Below are 20,313 nucleotides of genomic sequence, written 5' to 3' on the forward strand. Positions count from 1 at the left end.
ACCCTCTCCCTCGCCCCACCCAGTGAAAGAAGAAACCGTAGATCTGTCGCCTTTCTTCCCTCTGCCAGCCGCTGCAGCTAAGCCGCCGTCGCTGCTCCTCGTCGGCCAATGCAGCTCGTCTAAACCCTAAACCTCTTCAACCGCTATAACTCTGTCTGCTGCTGTAGTAGCTCTGTCCGCCGCCGATGGCAACCTCCTCCATTGCCTTCGTTCGCCGCCTTCGCACGCTCCATCCGACGCTGCAGGTCCGTCCGCCGTCGTCGACAACGTCGTCTGCTGCCTTCGTCCGCCACTGCAGCTTCATCGGTTCGGACCTGCAGTTTCGTTCGCTGCCTTGTACTTCCCCCACCTTCCTGTTAATTAAACTGCGAACGGACGAGCAGCAACTCGTTTGGAGCAATTTAAATATATTTGTTGTATCTACAACACCATGGGTAATATGCACTTTGATTTATACAAGAAACTCCCTTAGCTTTTACTTGATGATGTCTTGTAGCAGCAAAACATTTTTGGTTAATAAGATGGTTCTGAAGCTGTTTAATTCTAACATAGGTCTTCATAAACATGTTTAGCGTATTTCTATTTAGTTGTATATTATTTTAATTATAATATTTGGGAGGCGCGGCTACTGTCTCGGGCGTTTTGGGACCTTACTGCCTTTTGTTGTATTTTCATACAACACATCGTAAGATATTATAGTGCTTTATCTAAAAGATTCCCTCCTTGAATTTGCTGAATCCACACTAATAATTTTTATGCATATTTCTATTTCATATCTTGGTTCTTAAATTCTTAGTTGCACCTTTCTGTAAGAGACCATATTTGATAGCTTTTCTGTACTTGTTTACAGCTGCTGAGACATTCTCCAAAAATTCTGGACATTGCTTTAATTACTGTTCAAAAAAACCTAGAATATTCTGTAATTTTAACCTTATCCTATGTACTGACTGCTATTGTTATTACCTGAAAACGTTTGTTAGGTATCTAAAACAATTTTTTTGGTCGCAGTGAGCTGGGGCCGGTGGCAACACGCACTATTGCAACTCAAGCAGGTCATAGGCCTTTACGATCCCACTCCATTTTTTATTGTAATAAGAGAATTTCATTAATGCATTTAGAGGGTCATTTTTTTACACATTCGACCACATGATATGCAGTTAGAAGTTGGATGAAGGGCGTTAATAACATTCATGAGATCACAGCATCGAATCTCCAAGCTTCTCAAATCAGATTTGGAACATGTGGTATTTGGTAGCCATTTAATGCACTTATTGGGGATACACTTAGTATTGTTCCAGATTTCCATTATTTTAGTGCATAGATGCTTCTTGAAGGGTTAGCTATCTCAAATGCTTTTTTTTCTAAGTGCTTAACCTCCCTTAATTTTTCAATATCTTCTTGTTAGTCTTTGTTGCCCTTTATTGGCGCTTATATTTTATCGTTTTGGACCTTTGGTATATAGTTCGAGCATGTTAGTTTGACGGTTGCTCATTTTGGAATTTGTGAAGCTAATTTGGTAGCGAAATTTGTATGGGTATTGCTTTTGAGCAGCTCGTTTGTTTTGATCATTTGACCTGTACTAATTGAATTATATTTTAATATTTCTTCATTTTGAGTTTGATTTGAAGTTTGAGATTCCCTTTTCATTACTGATTATGTTGTTGTGTGCTGTTATTATATATTAAAGATCACTATTTTTTTTGTGAAGTGATCATTTTGGTGTGGCTGCACATATGATATAACTTGGTCCGTAACCTTTTGGTGTCAGCATTATGCCACTGGCATTTATGTAAATGGTTCTGTGGGTTAGAATTTATTGTAGTGTATCTGGTTATATTGACCGTTTATTGTTCATTGATATATCTTTGTTCTTTATTATCAGGGTTCATAAACCATTATACTATTATAGTGGGGCTTGCTAGCTGAATTATTCATTTTTGTATATTGTAATTGTTCGCTAAATTTCTGACACCTTTTAGTAGTTGTAAATGATTTTGTTTGGAATCTTATCATTGATTTTGGTTGTTTACTCAAAAATTAAAGATCAATAACTAAAAATTGATTTCTAGTATAGGATTAAAATAATATGTTATGTACTTGAAGCTAGAGATTCTTGCCTTTACGATTGTTTATCAGTTTTAAAACTTTGACACTACTTTCAAGCCAATGTTACATACATCAATAGCAAACGACCACCAGGTTAAGTGTTCCATGGGCCTGATCCTTGGGAAATCTTATGGAATGGGTAATCAAGATTAGAACTGTCTAGCTGGTACTGACATGAGGTTGAGATTTTAATCATTGAATGAAGGTATTTCCTCGTCACCTGGCATGTATGATCTTAGCATTTAAACCAAGGTTCGTTGTACCGTATCGTACCGGCATTTCGACCCAGGCTCGGTACGGTATGGTACCGGTGTACCGGGCGGTACATCAGGGCATACCGAGCGGTACGCCCTGGTGTATCGAATATTTTTTTATTTTTTTCATATTGTAGCAGTTCTACAGTATAGTACTGTAGCACTATAGCAGTGTTACAGTATAGTACTATAGTACTGTAGCGGTACCGGACGGTCCGTATACTGATAACCTATCAGACCGGTACGTACCGCCCGGTATGGGCGGTACGCTTTGGTACGGCAGACCTTGATTTAAACTCCTTAAACAAAAGTATTTTTGCCAAACCCTTGGAAAGATTTTTCAGACTTGCATCAGTGCATGCTATGGCAGATGGCAGCAATACTCTGGCACCTGGCTACCTTGTTTCTATCTCCAAGAATAATCATTACAATACAATTTATGGTATGGAATGAACTATGAGATGTTAAAGTATTTAACTAGATTATAACATGGAGGAAAATTTTTCCTTGATTAGGTAACTATTATAACCCTGTTAGCCCCACTGACAAGTTGAACTATAGCACTACTATGGCACAATCTTGTTTTGTGCTGGTCATAAAGCAAACAATTATCTACTTTTTCTTTGTATTTTATCTTTTTTTTTCCATCTATTTCACATTGCTCAATTTTCCATGTAGGATTGTTATTCTTGTAACTATTTAAATTCAGTTTTAACTTGACATTCTTATTCTTTATGTTCAAGGAATTTCAGGCCGCAAGTATTCGTATACACTAAATTTGAGGCATGCCTTCAGTTCAACTATAAGCCAGTTGCCTGTCATTGCTGACCCTGATATAGAAGCTGCAATGAAGGATTTGTTGGCGATTAACTGGGATGAAATTCCAGACTCTGTTATAAATGAGACAAAGAAGGCTCTGTCAAAAACCACTGAAGATAAAGCTGGCCAAGAGGCTTTGGTAAATGTATTTCGTGCAGCTGAGGCATCTGTGGAATTTAGTGGGGTACTGGTATCCCTTAGAATGGCACTTGATGATTTATGCGGCTTAAGTGGTGAGGTCAGTCATTTTGTTTATGTAGACTTTGAACTGAGGAACCTATGTGCTATTTATCTCAATTTTCAAGCAATTGTCCATTTTGTTCTATTATTGACAAACATGATAATGATTGTCCACAGAATGTTGGACACCTGCCAGAGCATCTGGAAGATGCCATAAGAGCTGCATATAAACGATATATTACTTATTTGGATTCATTTGGTCCTGATGAGACCTTTTTGAGGAAAAAGGTTGAACTTGAATTGGGAACGAAAATGATACACTTGAAAATGAGATGCAGTGGCATTGGTTCTGAGTGGGGAAAGGTAAGCAAACTTTACAATAATGTGTTTTGCTGCATGAATTTTCACAGCAGGACTTATAGTAGTTAGTTATTAATTTTTTAAATATATTATGTTTCTTTTAAGCTTTGAATTACTGAATTGTTTGATGTTAATGATCTCAAAACTCAGAAACCTGAATACAACTCTGTTTGTGTAATATTATATGTTATGCCTGTAATTAAGCTTCCCATATACATTACACTGTATTTAGCGTCATATCTGATAACTCTTAGGGCCTTGGAGCGGTGTTCTTTTCCCTAAAAGTATGGATTACCATGTTGGCTGTATCAGCTATGTCATTTTTCGTGCCAACATGGTGCTGTGATTGACGCTTTCTGTAAAAGTTTATGATGTTATTGCTTGGCACGGCCTGGAAGGTAAGAAATACTTCAGTTTTTACTATATTTGAAGCCCGAAGCAAACCAAGATGATCCGAGCCAATTTTCACCAATTAGTTTTTTCTTCGCCTTTCCATCGGCACGCCTATGGTGGTGTTTATCAAGCTAAGCCACGTGCCTTCTTGGCCGGTTGCCCAACTAGCACTCCTGTGACACATTTGTTTAGTTGGTCTAAATATAGCTGGTTGTTTGTGCAAAGCAGGCATGCTACTTGTAGGTTTTTTCTGCTTGCCATTAACATATCCGGTTGTGATACTAGAATAGCAGCAGAAGCCTAATTAGTTGGAAATAAATAATCGGTGTTTGTCTATCATGGCCCTCCCTAATCTTTCAACGCAATCTGTAGGAGATTTATACCCTTTGACTGGCTGTCGGAAACCTTTCTCCATGGTGTTTGGATACTATGTGATCATTGTTAGCTATTTTAAGGTGAACCAAGAGTTTGATATTGAGAGTAGGCAATCGACAGAATGATAACCCATGAGTCAACTCTTGGTTAGCCATGTTTTAGTTGACTTGTTGCCCACCGCATAAAAGTTGTAATGCTTGCTTGCTTGCTTGCTTGCATGTGTGTATATATGTGTATTTCACGAAAATGTAGCAAACTTATGATCAACTACTGTTACTTGCAGGTTACGCTTCTTGGCACCTCTGGGCTTTCCGGGTCCTATGTGGAGCTCAGGTCATGATAAGCGATTCTGAGAGCGCTTTTGGATGGCTTTCCGTTCTGTTGCGTGTTGTCGCGGCCATTATTGGATATGTGGCTGTCTCCTTTCTATCAAAGTATAACTGCCTGCAAGAAACAAACGAGATCCTTCGCCTACCTTTATTGTTCGGGCCTTTCTTTCGTAATAAATAAATATGACTTCAGTACGAGATACAATATGTCGGTCATTCGCCTGACATTTTTCTACGGTACGAGTCCACCATGTTGGGTTCAAAGCCTTTGCTTGTGGATGTGTGGCATAAGTAAGAATGTAAGATATATTCATCTATCGAATCAGTTATCGTCCGTTGGCCATCGCTGGGATCTCAAGACTTTCTACTAGTATCAGTTCAAAAATTTAGCATATGGAAAAATGTATGATATAATACTTTTCCAAGAAATTTACTTGTATTGGATGCATTTGACTAATTGATAAAGATAGAGATTTTGAATCTAAGATCTTACAATAATTTATCAAAATCTTGACTATTTGATTCTTGCTTTTTAGGAGTTAAAAGCTGCATAGATTATAGAATGATGGTAGCTCATTGAATTCATCAGCCAATCCACCATGACGTATATAGTCTTGGCTGGTGATCATCGAATGCCAAAACCTGCATGTCCATTTTAGACCTGTCCAATTCATGATTTGGAGTGCTCTAACTACTAAGAATCCCTGAAAACCCCGAGTTTCATGTTCAATTGTTCGAATCTAAGTATACTAATCATCTGGCCATTTCAAGTCTATGTTTTCGAGAGATCAATTGCTCATGAATGGTCTGATCATGTACGTCAACCCCAACAAATCTAAAGAACAAGAAAAAGAAGGTATCCGTAGCTTGCTTGTGATCGATTAATCCTTAGGCATTTGGTTGCTTAGATGTCATATTATTATCGATCATTTACTTGTTTGTATATGACTCGAGCTATTTAAGTAAGAAGTAATGCAATAAACTGTCCCAACTCTAGCAACGATCAAATTGGTCTTAAAATTAATTTTGAACTACGTTATTGTCGAATCTCAACTTGTTTGCATATGAATCCAGCTCACTCGACTGTGGAATCAAATAAATGTTAAAAGTTATCTTGGGAATAGCCGGCCCAACGAGATGGTATAAATCATTCTTAACGTGTCCCGAGGTATTCTCCACCTAAACCGCATTCTTTAAAAATAGACTTAGCTTATAATATACATATCATTCTTTGACGCAATAATTGGGCCTATGCATGTCATTGAAACAAAACATTATGTGATAGACCATGTAAATTTCTTGCACCTAGTGTCCCTCCAAAATATATATATATATATATATATATATATATATATATATATATATCCAAGTTAACCACTTCTAGTCCTTATCAGTCATATTTTAATAGAATAAAGTATATAATTATTCCTTATTATTTATATAATTCTAATGAGTTTTTGGAGATATTAGTTGAAGTTAAAGAGTTTCAACCAAGAGTCATCTTATAATGGTTAAAGAAGATTGACTATGGGGAAAGGGGTATAGAGATGCAAAACTAAATTCCAGGAGGATCAACTTTTGTGGCAATGGCAAAAGACGTAACATGCATTATTGATTCCAGAAAAAAAAAAAAAGATGTATTAAAGCGATGGAAGACGAAGGGATGAGGATTCGGACACGAACCAATAAGAAAGAGAAAGCAGTCATCCAATCAAGAGATGAGATTGAACGTTGATTTAACAAGTCATGTGCAGGGAAAGAGAGTGACTTAACAAAGCCCCAAAGCACATGAGTTCCTGGCTTTTCTAGTCTTCTCTGGAACCCCAAAAGCAGAAACCTCGAAACCCTCATCGCTGAAAAGATGGCTCGGCAGAGTCATGGGCGGGTACAGCCGAGCCGCCTACGTCTATTATAAACCTCCGGATTACATGGCTCGTAACATTATTAGCACGCCGCACGGAACAGCGAACACCGTCGCCATGATGCGCGGCATTGGGAAATGGGTAATTCATTGTTCCTGAGAGTCCATAATTATCCTGCTGTGACACCTCATAATTTGTCTCCGTAACCCGCGGTGAATGATTAAAGTAACACCCGTGGGGCCGTCCGCTGGCCCCGCAGCTTGGCCCCTCATCGGACACTCTCGGGGGGAGGGATTCGACAGGGTTTCTCTTTGCGGGTTGTGTTCCTACACGGGTCGGATTCGAGTTCATGTACTCGACACGGTCCATCGTAAGCACGGTGGGGCCCAGTGTCCGATGGTCCCACTCTCGGGTACCGGTCAATCGAGTGCACGTATCCTCGTGATCTGAGACCACCCATCTTTTGACCTGTTGGCCACGATAAAGAAAGAAAGAGGAATGATGACTCGGTTACCCTCACCAGACCCAACCTGAGCTTGGTTTACGCTACGTAGCTCTGCTCTGGATAAAGCCGGGCGAGGGGAGTGTGTGACTTGAGCCTTGTTTTATCCCTCCGAGGCTCTCCTTTATATAAAGGAGGGCGAGAGGCGTGGATGCATCGTCTCACGCCGCATCCCTCTCCCACTTCGCTGCTGTTGATTGGTTGGCGTTGAGTGACGAGGATGGTTCTGAGGGTCGTCGTCACCCTGTGCATGGCTCTCATGGCGATGCTCTCGCCTCGGTGCACCGCCACTTCGCCTTACTATAGCAACCCGCCACCGACCCCCGTGGCTAAGCCTCCTTCCGCTTCTCCGCCACCCTACCACCACCACCACCTTCCAGTTCCGCCGGAGCACCACCCTCCAAAGTACCACCACAGAGCACCACCAACACCGCCCAGCCATGGAGCGCAGCCTCCAGTCTACTATCACCCACCGCCAACCGCTGGTGCGCCCCCGCCGCGTCACCACCACCACCACCACCACCACCATCATCATCACCACCACCAACCTACTCCTTCACCACCGACTCACGTCGGACACCCTCCGTACGACCACAGTTCTCATCCACCGCCGCCGAGCCATGCCCATATGCCTCCGTATGGCCGGCACCCGCCACCTCCGTCACATGGTTATCCCGTCCCTCCAACTCACAAGCCCCAGACTCCGCCGCCGTCGTACAAGTCTCCACGACCACCGCCGGCACCATCGGTCCACCACCCTTGCCCTCCGTTGATGCCGCCCCACCATCCTACGTACCCGCCATCACATCCTACGCCTACGCCACCGCCTGTCCACAAGCCCCTTCCTCCTCCCGTTTACCACAACAAATCTCCTCCACCACCAGTTTACGTTTATCCGCCATCACCAACTCACATGCCCCATCATCGACAGCCGCCGCCGCCGCCGCCACCATACAAGACCATCCCCGAGCATTCTCCCCCGCCGCGTCACGATCACTCTTCGCCGCCGCCACCACCACCGCCATACAACTAGTCTTGTGCTTGAATGCTTGCATTTCAATCTTCGTAAATGTTATCTCTTTACAGAATGATGCAGTGTCGTTTGTAGCGATCAGGGTTGCAAATAAGGAGCGCCATGCCGGTTGCGATTAGGGAATGTGAAGGTTGTGTGCCTCCGGAGGAGCGTTTCTTGCAGTGTAGTCTGTAAACCGCTCTCTCCATGTTTGGGTTTCTCGATCTGAATGAATCTAGAGTTGGTGTTCAAATTATTTTGAAGCTACTCCATGCTTTTATTCCATGCTTTAACCCAATGAAAGCTGCCATGAAGCACTGCAAGAATAAGATCGGATACATTAGCTTTAAGGACGATTAAAACGACCGACGAGCATGACAGTCAAATAAACAAAACCAAAAGAGTTGGACCTGCACCTGAACTGACCGCTAAGATCCATTGATGGTTCTCTATCAACTCTGAGACCTCTGTTGAATGTGGCGATGCATTCTATGACATTCTCAATCATCATATAAGTTTAATGGTGAATATGTTGAGGTAAAATAATGTCAACAGATTAAACGACAATTAACCTTGTCCTACAAGTTAATCTGATTGCAGAAAGAAAGCTATAGTCAAAAGCGTCAAAAATGATCGAGCCAAAGGAGTTAAGAATGAGTTTTACCCCAAGGTGCGAGGAGGGTCGTCGGAATTGGTTCTCGAAAATTTCTGACAAGCCCAAAAGAATGGTGCCGAGATGAGTTGAATCTGACAGTACGATGACTCGTCCAGCATCTGCAACGCTCCTGCCAAAAAGCTAGAAGACCAGCTTGACCCATTCGACTTTGATACACCATAAACTGTTCATAATTTGACGCCATAACAGCCAGTAGGAAAGCAAGCTTGAAAAAAGATCCATCAGCACAAGCTCTGCTTATGCTTATGCTTATGCTATAGGAGCACATTACGGCTCTCAAAAGTAGTGAGAAAACTTATGCTACAAATGGTCCCTTGATTTGCAATTCAAGTCGTCTCATAGAGGACATTAGATTTGCACATTACGGCTCTCAAAAGTAGTGAGAAAAGTTCTGCTACAAATGGTCCCTTGATTTGCAATTCAAGTCGTCTCATAGAGGACTTTAGTTTGCCAGAAGGCAAGTGCTTGCATTTCTGAGTTGCATTATAGCTTTTGATGTTTGGTTGGTGTAAGTGTAAACAACTTTGAGCCGTGGCCTCGGGGCCGATGCGGCTCGGTTTAGGTTCGAATGATGGGGATCTTTCTGGGATAACCCTTGAGACCGCTGAAGTGGCCGACTGCGGTGGTCCGATCGCGAAGGGGTCACCGTTTCCTCCGGGAGGGGGCTCCTCGCCTGGGCGTTTAGTGGGAAGCCTCCGTCTTCGCACCTGCACACAGGTCGGGTCGGGAGAGCTCGGCCCGACCCTTCCGACGATCAAGTTAGTTGATAGTGGTTAGGGGGTTTTTTCCTTTCCTTTTTTTCTCCCCTTCCTCTGATGAACGCGAGGGTATTTATAGGGGAGGTTATCGTTGCCTAATGTGCCCGCTTGCAGGGGCAGGATCGTACTCCTGGTAACGTCTGACACCGATTGGCGTGGCGTGCATGACCGGGATCGCGCAGGATGTTAATGTGCCTCGGTCGGCATTCTGGTCTGTGTTGACCAGGTGCTGTCAGGTTAACAGAGTCACGTGGCGTCATCTGGGGCAAATGTCGTCAACCCGAGTCTAATCACCATTATTACCCTCATCATATTCCCACCCTCCCCGAAGGAAGCTATGCGTCGGTTGTTGTAAAGGGGAGTCCGAGGCATGGCTTCAGCTTTAAGAAATTGTGGAGTTCAGCAAATAAAGAGGGCTGGGCGTGCAGCGGTGGTCTTGGGCAACATGCAGCCGAGGAGCACGACTCAATCGGGCTGGCCGAGCAGAGGCTGTGGTCTCGGGCAACATGCAGCCGAGGAGCATAACTCAGGTGGGCGGGTCGCGCAGAGGTTGTGGTCTCGGGCAACATGCAGCCGAGGAGCACAACTCAGTCGGGCTGGCTGCGCAAGCGTAGTCTCGGGCAACACGCAGCCAAGGAGCATGGCACAGGCGGGCGGGCCGCGCAGACGTGGTCTCGGGCAACATGCAACCGAGGAGCACGGCACAGGCGGGCGGGCCGCGCTGGCGTGGTCTCGGGCAACACGCAACCGAGGAGCACAGCAAAGGCGGGCGGGCCGCGTAGGCGTGGTCTCGAGCAACATGCAGTCGAGGACCACAGCACAGGCGGGTGGGTCGCGCAGGCGTGGTCTCGGGCAACATGCAGCTGAGGAGCATGGCCCAGGCGGGCGGTCTGTTCAGTGAGGAAGGTCGTGTGCTCTTGGTCCTCGGGCGCCCTCCTCTTTTATGAAGCCTGCTGTTAGAAGTTGCTTCACCTTCTCACGGCCATCCAGGGCTCTGCCGCGATGTACTGGTTATCCCGCTAGAGCATCTCTAGTACCGCGGTGGGGGGTCGCTCCGCGAGGGACCAGGACAATCTGGAAGGTCGCAGGCCTCTCATAAACGCCTGCATTAACAGAGAGGGACGAACGTCCGGCAAACCCTGGATTTGCATGGCAAAGCGATCCACGAAATGTGAGAGGGGCTCGTCCTCTCTTTGGTTGAGTCCGAGGAGCAATGCAACGGATGGCTTCGGCCGAGCGTAGGCTAGGAAGTTAAGCTCAAAGTCCCTTGCGAGCTGATCGAAAGAAGTGATTGCCCCGGGCTTCAGACTGCTATACCATGCACAAGCTAGCCCCCTCAGAGTAGTGGGGAACGCCTTGCACATCAGGGCGTCCGAGGTTCCGTAAAGCATCATTTGGGCACGGAAGGCGGCTACATGGTCCGCTGGGTCGGTGGCGCCGTCGTACGCGTCGAGGGAGGGGAGGCGGAAGTTCGGGGGGACTGTCTGATCTTGTATCTCAGTCGCAAACAGAGACCCTTGGTGCGCGTCCTCCCCGAGCTCTCCCTTTGACCTGCGAACCTCCTTCTGCACTTCGTCGAGCCGCTGACTAACAAAGCGTAGTTGGGCTCGCAGGGAGTCCGCTGAATCCGACGATAATGCCTCGGGTTCCGAGCGCTCGCTTGGGTTTGCCATCACCCGGTCCCCGAGTGGGACCGATCGGACCAGAGGCGAAGTGGGGAGCTCCTGAGGTGGCGTGCGAAACCGAACGGGCGGTTCCTGTTGCCGCAGCGGTTGGATCGCAGGCGGGTGCGTCGGACGAGAAACGAGTGGGATAATGGATTGCACCATACCCGTCAGAGCTTGGACTTGATGAGCGAGGTTCTGAAAGGCCTCGGACGACACGGGCGACGAGTCGGCTGGGTCACCGTCGGGTGGTGACAAGCCCGGGTCGTTGAATATCCGCCAATTTCGCTCTGAGGTCGCTGCGGGGTGTTCGTCTCGAGGTTCTCCATGCGGGGGGGTGTTCCCCTAGAGCTCCGATCGGGTGTGGTGCCTCAACAGCGAGCTCGTCTAAGTTGATCGAGTGATCCCTTGACATTCAGGCCCTCCTTCTAGCGCCAAAATGTTAGTGTAAACAACTTTGAGCCGTGGCCTCGGGGCCGACGCGGCTCGGTTCGAGTCCGAATGAAGGGGATCTTTTTGGGACGACCCTTGAGACCGCTGAAGTGGCCGACTGCGGTAGTCCGATCGCGAAGGGGTCACCGTTTCCTCCGGGAGGGGGCTCTTCGCCTGGGCGTTTAGTGGGAGGCCTCCGTCTTCGCACCTGCAGACAAGTCGGGTCGAGAGAGCTCGGCCCAACCCCTTCGACGATCAAGTTAGTTGATAGTGGTTAGGAGGTTTTTTCCTTTCCTTTTTTTCTCCCCTTCCTCTGATGAACGCGAGGGTATTTATAGGGGAGGTTACCGTTGCTTGATGTGCCCGCTTACAGGGGGCAAGATCGTACTCCTGGTAACGTCTGACACCAGTTGGCGTGGCGTGCAAGACCGGGCTCGCACAGGATGTTAATGTGCCTCGATCGACGTTCTGGTCCGTGTTGACCAGGTGCTGTCAGGTTAACAGAGTCACGTGACGTCATTGCGACAGCTGTCGTCCCGAGTCTAATCACCATTATTACCCTCATTGGCTTGTTGCCGTGAAATGCAGCTTTTTATGTTTGCTTGCCTGCGTTTGAAACTGACCTGCAAATGCAACCGGAGGAGATGTTATGTCACGGAATGTTATGATGAAAGAGGAACGGCAAAAGGAGATGACCGTGGCTCAGGCGGTGGTGATCGTCGTTGTAAAGTGGCAATCGGATGAAGGTTGAAGGTGGCAAATAACGTGTACTACGACTCGCAGCTTCTTTTTGCGTGCAAGTCGAACTGCAGGGGAAAGATTACAAGTTGCGAGTCCAAATGCCAAAACCTCGCAAGCAGTTCATACTCATTGAACGGTAATAATCCTGAAATCAGGCTGGCATAGAAAATAAAACATCCAATTTGTCAGTGACCATATCATCATTTAAACATGGATGAATCTCCTGCAGTGCAGACTATTATAATTTTATTCGAATTAAGAACATCTAGTGATGCACATACAGAACTAGGGTAAACTCTGAGGATACAAACAATAATTTGGTGGGATGAACAAGAACACCTAACGGACTAGGTGTACTGTTCATATATCAGAATCCACATTGAAGATGAAAATATGGTAGAATTTTTTTTCTTGATTTTGACCTGGAATATCTTACAAATCTGCATAGAAAACCTCATCCTCAATGATCAAGGTCTTTCTGTGTTCTCACAAGGAACTTCAGCGACACCATTAGGTTCTGCAGGAGAATGAAAAAGAGAAAACAATGAGCAATCCGTCTGGCAGGCAATCGAGCTGCTAATGATTAAGCTGTTAATTAGAGAGTCCACATAAAATATCAAGAAGTTACGATAGAGTAAATGAGTTGGTAGACCAACATTGAGAACAGGCGTCATGAAGGTTTGTTGACAAAAATTCACTAGTATATCAAAGATAATTTCCCACAAAGACAAAGTAAAAAAAGTTAGTCTAGTGGTCCAATTCCCACAAAATGAAATAGAAAATGCTGCCAAAAACAGATTCTTATTTGTTATACCTGCATAACGAATCACATGTGACAATCAAGGACAACCTCAGTTACCACAGCCAACTTCAAGTCAAGTCAGTATTCTCACGAGGGATGGAATCTTCAAGACTAGTCAGGGGATTCTTGGAGGAAGCCTTTTCCAGTACTCGTAGAGCACTAGCTCCAGAGATGTGACAAACCATTGGTCAGTCAAAGATCTAGACTACCAAAAACATTAGGAGGACCAATCTCCTCATTTACTCAAGTTGAACATGTCTAGATTATATAATGTTTAACAACCACTAAGTCTTTTTTCTAATATCTATTCATAGCAACGTACTGTTTCAGTCTTTATGTAACAACAAGATCACATAATTCACATTACCTTATTTTGTGTTTACACCAATAACCAAAATCCCCTTAAAGTCAATTTTTTTCTATCAGAAGAACTTCTAGACAGTTCCTAGGCTTGTTTTTTCGAATTCAGACATCTTCTTCCCCTCTGCAACACTATTGCAGCATTTCATTATGACAATTGAGGTTTGAGGCTTACTGTGCCGTACAGATGTGAGTACTTCATACCATAGTATGCAATTTCGAATGATACCGTCCGATACGGGCGGTATGTACTGGTCCGATGGCATACCGGTACGTGGACCGCCCGCTACCGGATGGACCGTGCTACAGTGCTATAGTGCTACAGTATTACACTACAGTAAATTTCTTGAGAATAGCAAGGAATACAACAACAATTACACTTCTCTAATCCAAAAGAGATGAGAAAGCTACTAGAGCAGAAAATTTTATTTCAGTTATTCATGCAGTAATCACTTTACACAGAAAATTCCCATGCTAGTCGACGATCAGACAGGTTAGCACATGACCATGTCTATATAGGATCACTAGTATGAGGAAGCAGAGAAGAAAAAAAGAGAAAATGGATAAATAAACTAAAAAATTATGCACCTCTCAGCACTCCCCAGAATCAATGCCTCTTCAACAATTAGAAAGAGGAGAGGGAAGCAGAGTACATGAGAAGGAACAGGGCAGATGGTCCAAGTAACTGAGTAACTGGAACAACCTATGAAAAAAAGATTCTAACACCAATGGTCATAATCCTAATCTTATCCGGTTCTTATTTCGCCTAGTCTAATTTAGCAGGATGGAAAACGAGACACCAATGATACCATTTCCAAAGGGTATCAAAATATACACCAGTATTAACTGTCAATAACCTTTTGGTACTATTGAGTATTCACCCAAATGGGACATTCATGGATCAGCTTTCATTTCTAACTCATCTAATACATAAACACGCTCAATAATTTCTTCAAAAGAATTGATCTTTGCTTTGCTAGACCTAACAACAGAAGTATTTTTTTTGCAGTTATTGTCTTGCAAGGAAGGAACTTTCAAAAACTAACAAAAAAAGATCTTGCATGTCATCAAAATTCCAAGAAAAGAGCTTCTGTTTTAAGGTTCACCTTCTTTGTTCATAATGCAACAAATTGGTAAAAATACAAAAAATGATCTAAGAGAAAAAGATGGATATCTTAAAATATAATCCACATATCTGGGCAGCTACGAAATAAAAAACCTACTATCTCATCTTAGCCATCAAGATATTGTGAAAAACATAAACTACTACGTTGCCTGTCAAGATTAAAGCTAATACTCTCTAGGCTTCCCCAAGATTTCACAAAGAGAGTGTGCAGAGGTAAGGCTCAAGAGCTTTGTGCTTTGGCTGCTTTTTTTTCTATGTAGAAGAATGACAAAGGAGGAAGAAAATGCAGAAAAAAGAAGAAAAAGGAAAACACATATTCAACAAAGAACTATATCTTCAGCTAGACACCATATATGTCATTGAACTAACAATTTAATCAGTCTAAGAGTTCTCCCTCAACTAAACATTAAGCAGCCTATTTCATCTTATCTTTTATCTATCCTACCACAACCCCTTTTTGACATCCCAACGAAGTACCATAAAATTTTGAATAGTTTGCCCCTTTTACAATTCAAATTCTGAACTAACTCGGACTCAGAGTAACTGCAACAAATAGACCATTGGCAATTTATAAATACCAGTAAGTTTAAACTTTGAAATTCATGTCTTCTCAGTACATAAAAGAATGAAAGAGGAAAACTGAAGGATGCACGAACTAGGAAAATAAAGACCAACACTCGAGACACAAAAGGAAAATTATCATAATGTGGAGCAAAAGGCAATATTTTAAAATAAAGTGTTTGCCCACACAAATGACTCAGTTGGAAGTGAACAAAGTTCCTGGACTAAGGGCACAAAAGCAAAATGCAACCAAACTTTGGATATTTGAGTTATCATGATTATCAAGAGTTTTTAAGATGGTGACAGAGAAAGGTCCAAAAGTTAATCACTGAAACCAACTTTCATTAGTACTAGCCACAATGCACTGAAGCCAAATCAACTCATGCTCGAATCCATATCCACACGTACTTTTTAAGCAATTTACAGAATGATGAGTCAAATATTAACTCAATCATTGGATAACATAGATCACAAAATGCCACTTTTTTATTTATTCATTTCTTTATTTTTTTAAACTTGTAATAGATGAGAAATAGAGATCTTGTTATTCCATATTAAAGATGTTTGGGATGTTTAGGTGATGATGAAAAAAAATTCTTGACTTCCAGACAGCCCTAGTGCAAATAAAAGTATCTATAATCTTCAAAGTTCATAAGAAAGCAATGATTGGATACGCTTTGCAACTTATGTTGGAACCAACTGGAAAAAAAAAATTGAAGTCACTTCGAATAGAACTTGGCTATGCCCTTCTCTAGAAAATGTAAATTCTCTTAAACAACCACACATCAAGTTATTCTATATATTATCCTCCCATGCCTCTCTTACTTCTTAGTGTCTGTAAATATTGTTAGTTTCTATTTATTAATAGATATTCAATATATTGTTCTTTTCCCATGTCTACTGTGATTTTCAAGTTGAGGTAGTGAAATCTGAATAAGAGTCTCGTGTGCATAATGTCATACTCTTTCATGCTGATGAGAACAAGCCAAAAATTGGCCTAGCCATGCATCAGTATAGCTGACATGACCCGGTATGGACTGACATGATTATCTTGATTCTACTATTCCCTTGTTTGAAAAGCTTTTTAACCAAGTCTCTTGACAACAATTGAACAAGAAATCCTCAAACCTTAACAGAAAACTTTGGGAAACCTTTAGCATCTTGCTTTTTTTTTAATGTTTAAGACATGTTAAAAGTCAATGCAATTACTCTTGGGAATACATCTGCAATGTTTGTCACCATCATTACGTCTGGAACTGATATGACAAAAAATGGCAGACCCAGCACAGCCGGACGAGACAGAAGCGGGTAACGGTTGAAGCTCGCCCATACCCTGCGATCCCCCGGTCTCCCACGCAACCCCCTGAGCGACACACTGCCCGAGGCTCTCCATACCCTGCAGCAGCTCGGCCTCCCACGCAACCCCAGCGGTAACATCAAACCTCCTCTATAAATACCCCTGAGTCCTAAGCAAAAAGGGGGAGGAACTCACTCAGACACAAAACACTCAGAGGCTCTTTTTCTGCCTCATCCACAATCTCCTCCACATCTTTCTCTAACTTGATCGTCGGAGGGGTCGGGCCGAGCTCCCGGCCCGACCTATGTGCAGGGGCGAGACGGTGTCGCCTCTTCCCGAAGCTGCGGCGGAGCTGCCTCCCGACCCGAGCCGCCGACCCGAACCGCCGACCCGACCTGCCGAACCGACCTCCCGACCCGAACCACCGAACTCGGCCGCCGGGAGACCTCGAGGAGCACCCCCACGGAGATCACCGCCTTCCGGACCCGAACCAAGCCGCGACGGCCCCGAGGCCACGGCTAAAAAAGTTACTTACCGTAACAGGAACAATCCCTCATAACTAGCGTCTCTTCTTCATGGGAAAGAAAGTTCAAAACTAAGAGATAATTGTACTACTGTAATGCTGGAACAAAGAAAAGACTGCCTGAGCATTTATCTGGGTTCTGCAGTAAGATAAATAGATATTATTATACTTATAGTGACAGAAAGTGATCATTCCAGATCACCCTCCTATAGTATCATCTTGATTCTTGACCGACCCCTTAGTGGAATGGTCAATGCTCAACCAAATGGAGTTGGTTAGCCCATCTCCTGATGGACAGATGGAGCCAGGAACGGCTAACCTTGCCCTGATTTGGCAACTATTTGCTCCCTTGTTGGGACTAGGATAGGAAATTGCCACATAAGCCTACTACAATCATCTCTAACCTGTTCTCGTAAGAGATAAGAATCATCATCTGCTGATCGAAGTTTCACAATGCTAAAAATAGATTCTACCAAGGCTACTACAACCTTAAGATGGCTCAGCCAACATCATATGACCACCATGGCTGGTTGAATAGGGGCCTATTAAGCGCCAGATAGTTCTAAGATGGGCCAGCAAACCTGATGTTTGGCCAAGAAAAACTAAGACTTCCAGGAACATCATAATATGTTACAAGAACACAGATTAATTATTAAGTCAAAGATCCACTTATCCTTCCTCCATCGAGTCCACCAATACCTTTTTAGACTGAGTTCAGTTTCACCGAAATAAGCCAGGAAGTTGTTATAACTAGTCTCACCTATCATGCATCCTAATTTATCAGGGAAATCACTATAGATATCAAAGAATAGCATAACTGATAACATGTATATCAAAGATTCAAACAACAAGCATGATGGCTTGCACCTTGAGGTTCAATTTTCTAATAGACAACATCCATTATATGAAAACTCTTCCAGGTTGGCAGGAAATTCAAGTATTTGTACTGTTAAAAGTATTCCCAAGTGAAGCTTATGACTCATCTGAGGCCATCTTTTTTTTTCAATATATGGCAATGTAATTGGTTGATATAAAAAATTGAGAGTTCTGGTAGCTTTATGTATGTTGCTTGTGACTTTTATACATAATTTTCTCAATTATCTTTCATTGATAAAAAAAAACCTAAATTTACCAAAAAAAGGCTAAGACCATAAACCAATGTTAATAATTCACTACAGTAACAAGAGCAAGTGACTGAAGGAAATAAGCAGTGAGATCAAAAACAAACGACAGAGTTGATCCTTTAACCTGTATGGCTTACCTCTGGCAACCTGTATGTAGAAGAATGCATGACAGTCGTGGAAGCCTACTAAGGAGAATCAATTTAGGTACCAGCCATCTTAAAAGAACTAATTTGTCATCAAGGAAGTAGCTGGTAATCCTCATTTACCAATCCTTTTGGTCTTGATCTCCTTGCAATATATTTCACAAGTTATCTATCTGGTGTTGTAATACTATTATTTTCTTGTACTTCAGATCCTTCTATGACATATCTTCGACATGTAGATGTAAACAATACAACATCAGATACTTTTTTATTCTCATAATCCAACGATACAGAGTCGGTGCTACAAAAATTTGCCTCAGAACTAACAATTCTATCAGAAGAGTTGCCCTGATCCTCCTTTGGTGGCATAACAGCATGACCGTCTCTGCCATTATCATCAATTAGCTTCTTCGGCTGGTTCCTGTTGGATTCTGAATCAACATCTGAACCCTGACCAAACACAGTTCTCGCTGCCACATCAAGAAAGGAATTATCTTCAGCACAAATCTCAGCTGCTTTGCAAATTCCGCGATCACCAGAATCAACATTCCTGCTCATCTGATCACCACCTCGGCCACACACTTTCTTTACGTCAATTGAACCAACAGCACCTGAACTTAAAGAGCAAGAAGAACTCCTTGAGATCCTCCTAGACCCATTCATAGCCAGATGTAGCTGGAGAGCCAGTTCTTGATCGGTAACTACAGCCAGATCAGCATTCTGCTCTGAAATTTCCCCCTTGGCAGCAAGAACAGCACCTAACGCATTACTAGCCCGTTCAGCGGCAAGTTTTGCTGCATCAGCCTTCTTCAGAGCATTTTCCCTGGCCCTGGCAGCTGCCTCGATCTTCTTCTCTGCCACAGAACTGGCTTCCCTCACCACCACCTCGAGCGAAACCCTAGAACCAATTCCAGGTTTCCTGCCCCAAAATTTAGGGATCACACAGCAATCGACGCAGGTGAAGGAGCCCGGCTCCAGGCGACAAGGATCGAGGCAGCGGTGCTCGCGGTCGACGCATCCGAGATGGACGCGGCAGGAGCAACTGAGGCAAGTGAGGGAACGTTCGGCGTCAGCGATGGAGGAGAAGGGGGAGAAGCAATAGGAGCAGATGTCAGCTGATTTGACGCGGGCGAGGCAGGTGCGGCAGAGGAGGGCGACGCGCCACTGGGATCGGAGGTGGGCGAGGGGGTTGTTGTTGTTGTTGTTGGACGGGAAGCGGAGACCACAGCTATGGCAGAGGAAGAGGTCGGGGGCGTACCGGGTCTTCTTAAGCAGGTGGTGAAAAGAGGAGTAGGAGGAGCAGGAGGAAGTGGCAGCGTTGCGCTTACAGGGGGAGAGACGAGGAGGATTGGGAGAGGGGTGGCCCAGGCGGTCGGTTCGCTTCTCTCCTCTTCTTCCTCCTCCCGCATGCTGCTTTTCTTCCACCATGACCAGGTGGTTAGAACGAACCGGGAATCTCCCGCTTCGCTGCTTCTTATTCTTCTCCTTCCTCTACTCCGCACCCCAACGCGTGAGCGGCGCAGGAAGACCAGATGTGACGGGGTTTTAGCGAATGAGTGTTATTATTATTATTATTATTAACTCGTACGGTTTGCTATTATACCGTTTATTATTGCGTTCACAACATTTATATTCCCTTTCGATTCAGTTAACCAATACAGATTGAATCAATTTTAATTTAAAAGATATCAATCGATCACGATGAAGGTGATAATTACGATAAGACTTGCCTGACCGTCGCTGACACCCTGCATCTCTGTCAGGCTGACAGCACGTGGTTGACACGGGCCATAACGTCGACCGAGGCCCATTAACGACCGCTCAGGTTTGATTCCTCACGACACGCCAACTGTGATGTCAGACGTCATCGGAAGGTACGATCTTGCCCCCTGCGAGCAGGCACGTCAGGTAACA

At 44.0% G+C, this 20,313-nt stretch overlaps 3 protein-coding genes across 5 annotated transcripts; 2 read left to right on the plus strand and 1 right to left on the minus strand.

The window, feature by feature from the left end:
* Nucleotides 1-5,301, plus strand: LOC135676822 (succinate dehydrogenase subunit 5, mitochondrial-like). Of its 3 annotated transcripts, none has more exons than XM_065188423.1 (6): nt 1-319; nt 1,009-1,052; nt 1,158-1,244; nt 3,104-3,417; nt 3,537-3,722; nt 4,771-5,301. In XM_065188423.1, the coding sequence occupies exons 1-6, from the start codon at nt 186-188 to the stop codon at nt 4,825-4,827; spliced, it is 822 nt and encodes a 273-aa protein (XP_065044495.1). In that variant the 5' UTR covers nt 1-185; the 3' UTR covers nt 4,828-5,301. The 3 variants fall into 3 exon arrangements, with proteins under 3 accessions (XP_065044495.1, XP_065044496.1, XP_065044497.1); XM_065188424.1 differs by having other exon boundaries at nt 3,113-3,417; XM_065188425.1 differs by having other exon boundaries at nt 189-336.
* Nucleotides 5,302-7,400: 2,099 nt separating this feature from the next.
* On the plus strand, nt 7,401-8,213 carry LOC103989053 (extensin-like). The gene has a single exon (XM_009407792.3). It carries the CDS (start codon nt 7,401-7,403, stop codon nt 8,211-8,213), a length of 813 nt encoding a protein of 270 aa, XP_009406067.2.
* A 4,406-nt stretch (nt 8,214-12,619) lies between these two features.
* On the minus strand, nt 12,620-19,917 carry LOC135676823 (uncharacterized). The gene is made up of 2 exons (XM_065188426.1): nt 18,394-19,917; nt 12,620-12,980 (listed from the first exon to the last, which is right to left on the minus strand). Exon 1 carries the CDS (start codon nt 19,825-19,827, stop codon nt 18,565-18,567), a length of 1,263 nt encoding a protein of 420 aa, XP_065044498.1. The 5' UTR covers nt 19,828-19,917; the 3' UTR covers nt 12,620-12,980; nt 18,394-18,564.
* Nucleotides 19,918-20,313: the final 396 nt, after the last annotated feature.

Source organism: Musa acuminata, chromosome BXJ1-6 (assembly GCF_036884655.1).
Source record: "Musa acuminata AAA Group cultivar baxijiao chromosome BXJ1-6, Cavendish_Baxijiao_AAA, whole genome shotgun sequence".
Taxonomy (NCBI): Eukaryota; Viridiplantae; Streptophyta; class Magnoliopsida; order Zingiberales; family Musaceae; genus Musa; species Musa acuminata.

What these genes read in the sequence shown, in the direction of transcription:
- LOC135676823 (XM_065188426.1), bottom strand. Translation starts at nt 19,827, where the DNA reads ATGGTGGAAGAAAAGCAGCATGCGGGAGGAGGAAGAAGAGGAGAGAAG.
- LOC135676822 (XM_065188423.1), top strand. Translation starts at nt 186, where the DNA reads ATGGCAACCTCCTCCATTGCCTTCGTTCGCCGCCTTCGCACGCTCCAT. An exon ending in TTCATCGGTTCGGACCTGCA is followed by an intron (nt 320 to 1,008) that starts GTTTCGTTCGCT and finishes TTTTGGTCGCAG; the next exon opens with TGAGCTGGGGCCGGTGGCAA. An exon ending in CACTATTGCAACTCAAGCAG is followed by an intron (nt 1,053 to 1,157) that starts GTCATAGGCCTT and finishes CATGATATGCAG; the next exon opens with TTAGAAGTTGGATGAAGGGC.
- LOC103989053 (XM_009407792.3), top strand. Translation starts at nt 7,401, where the DNA reads ATGGTTCTGAGGGTCGTCGTCACCCTGTGCATGGCTCTCATGGCGATG.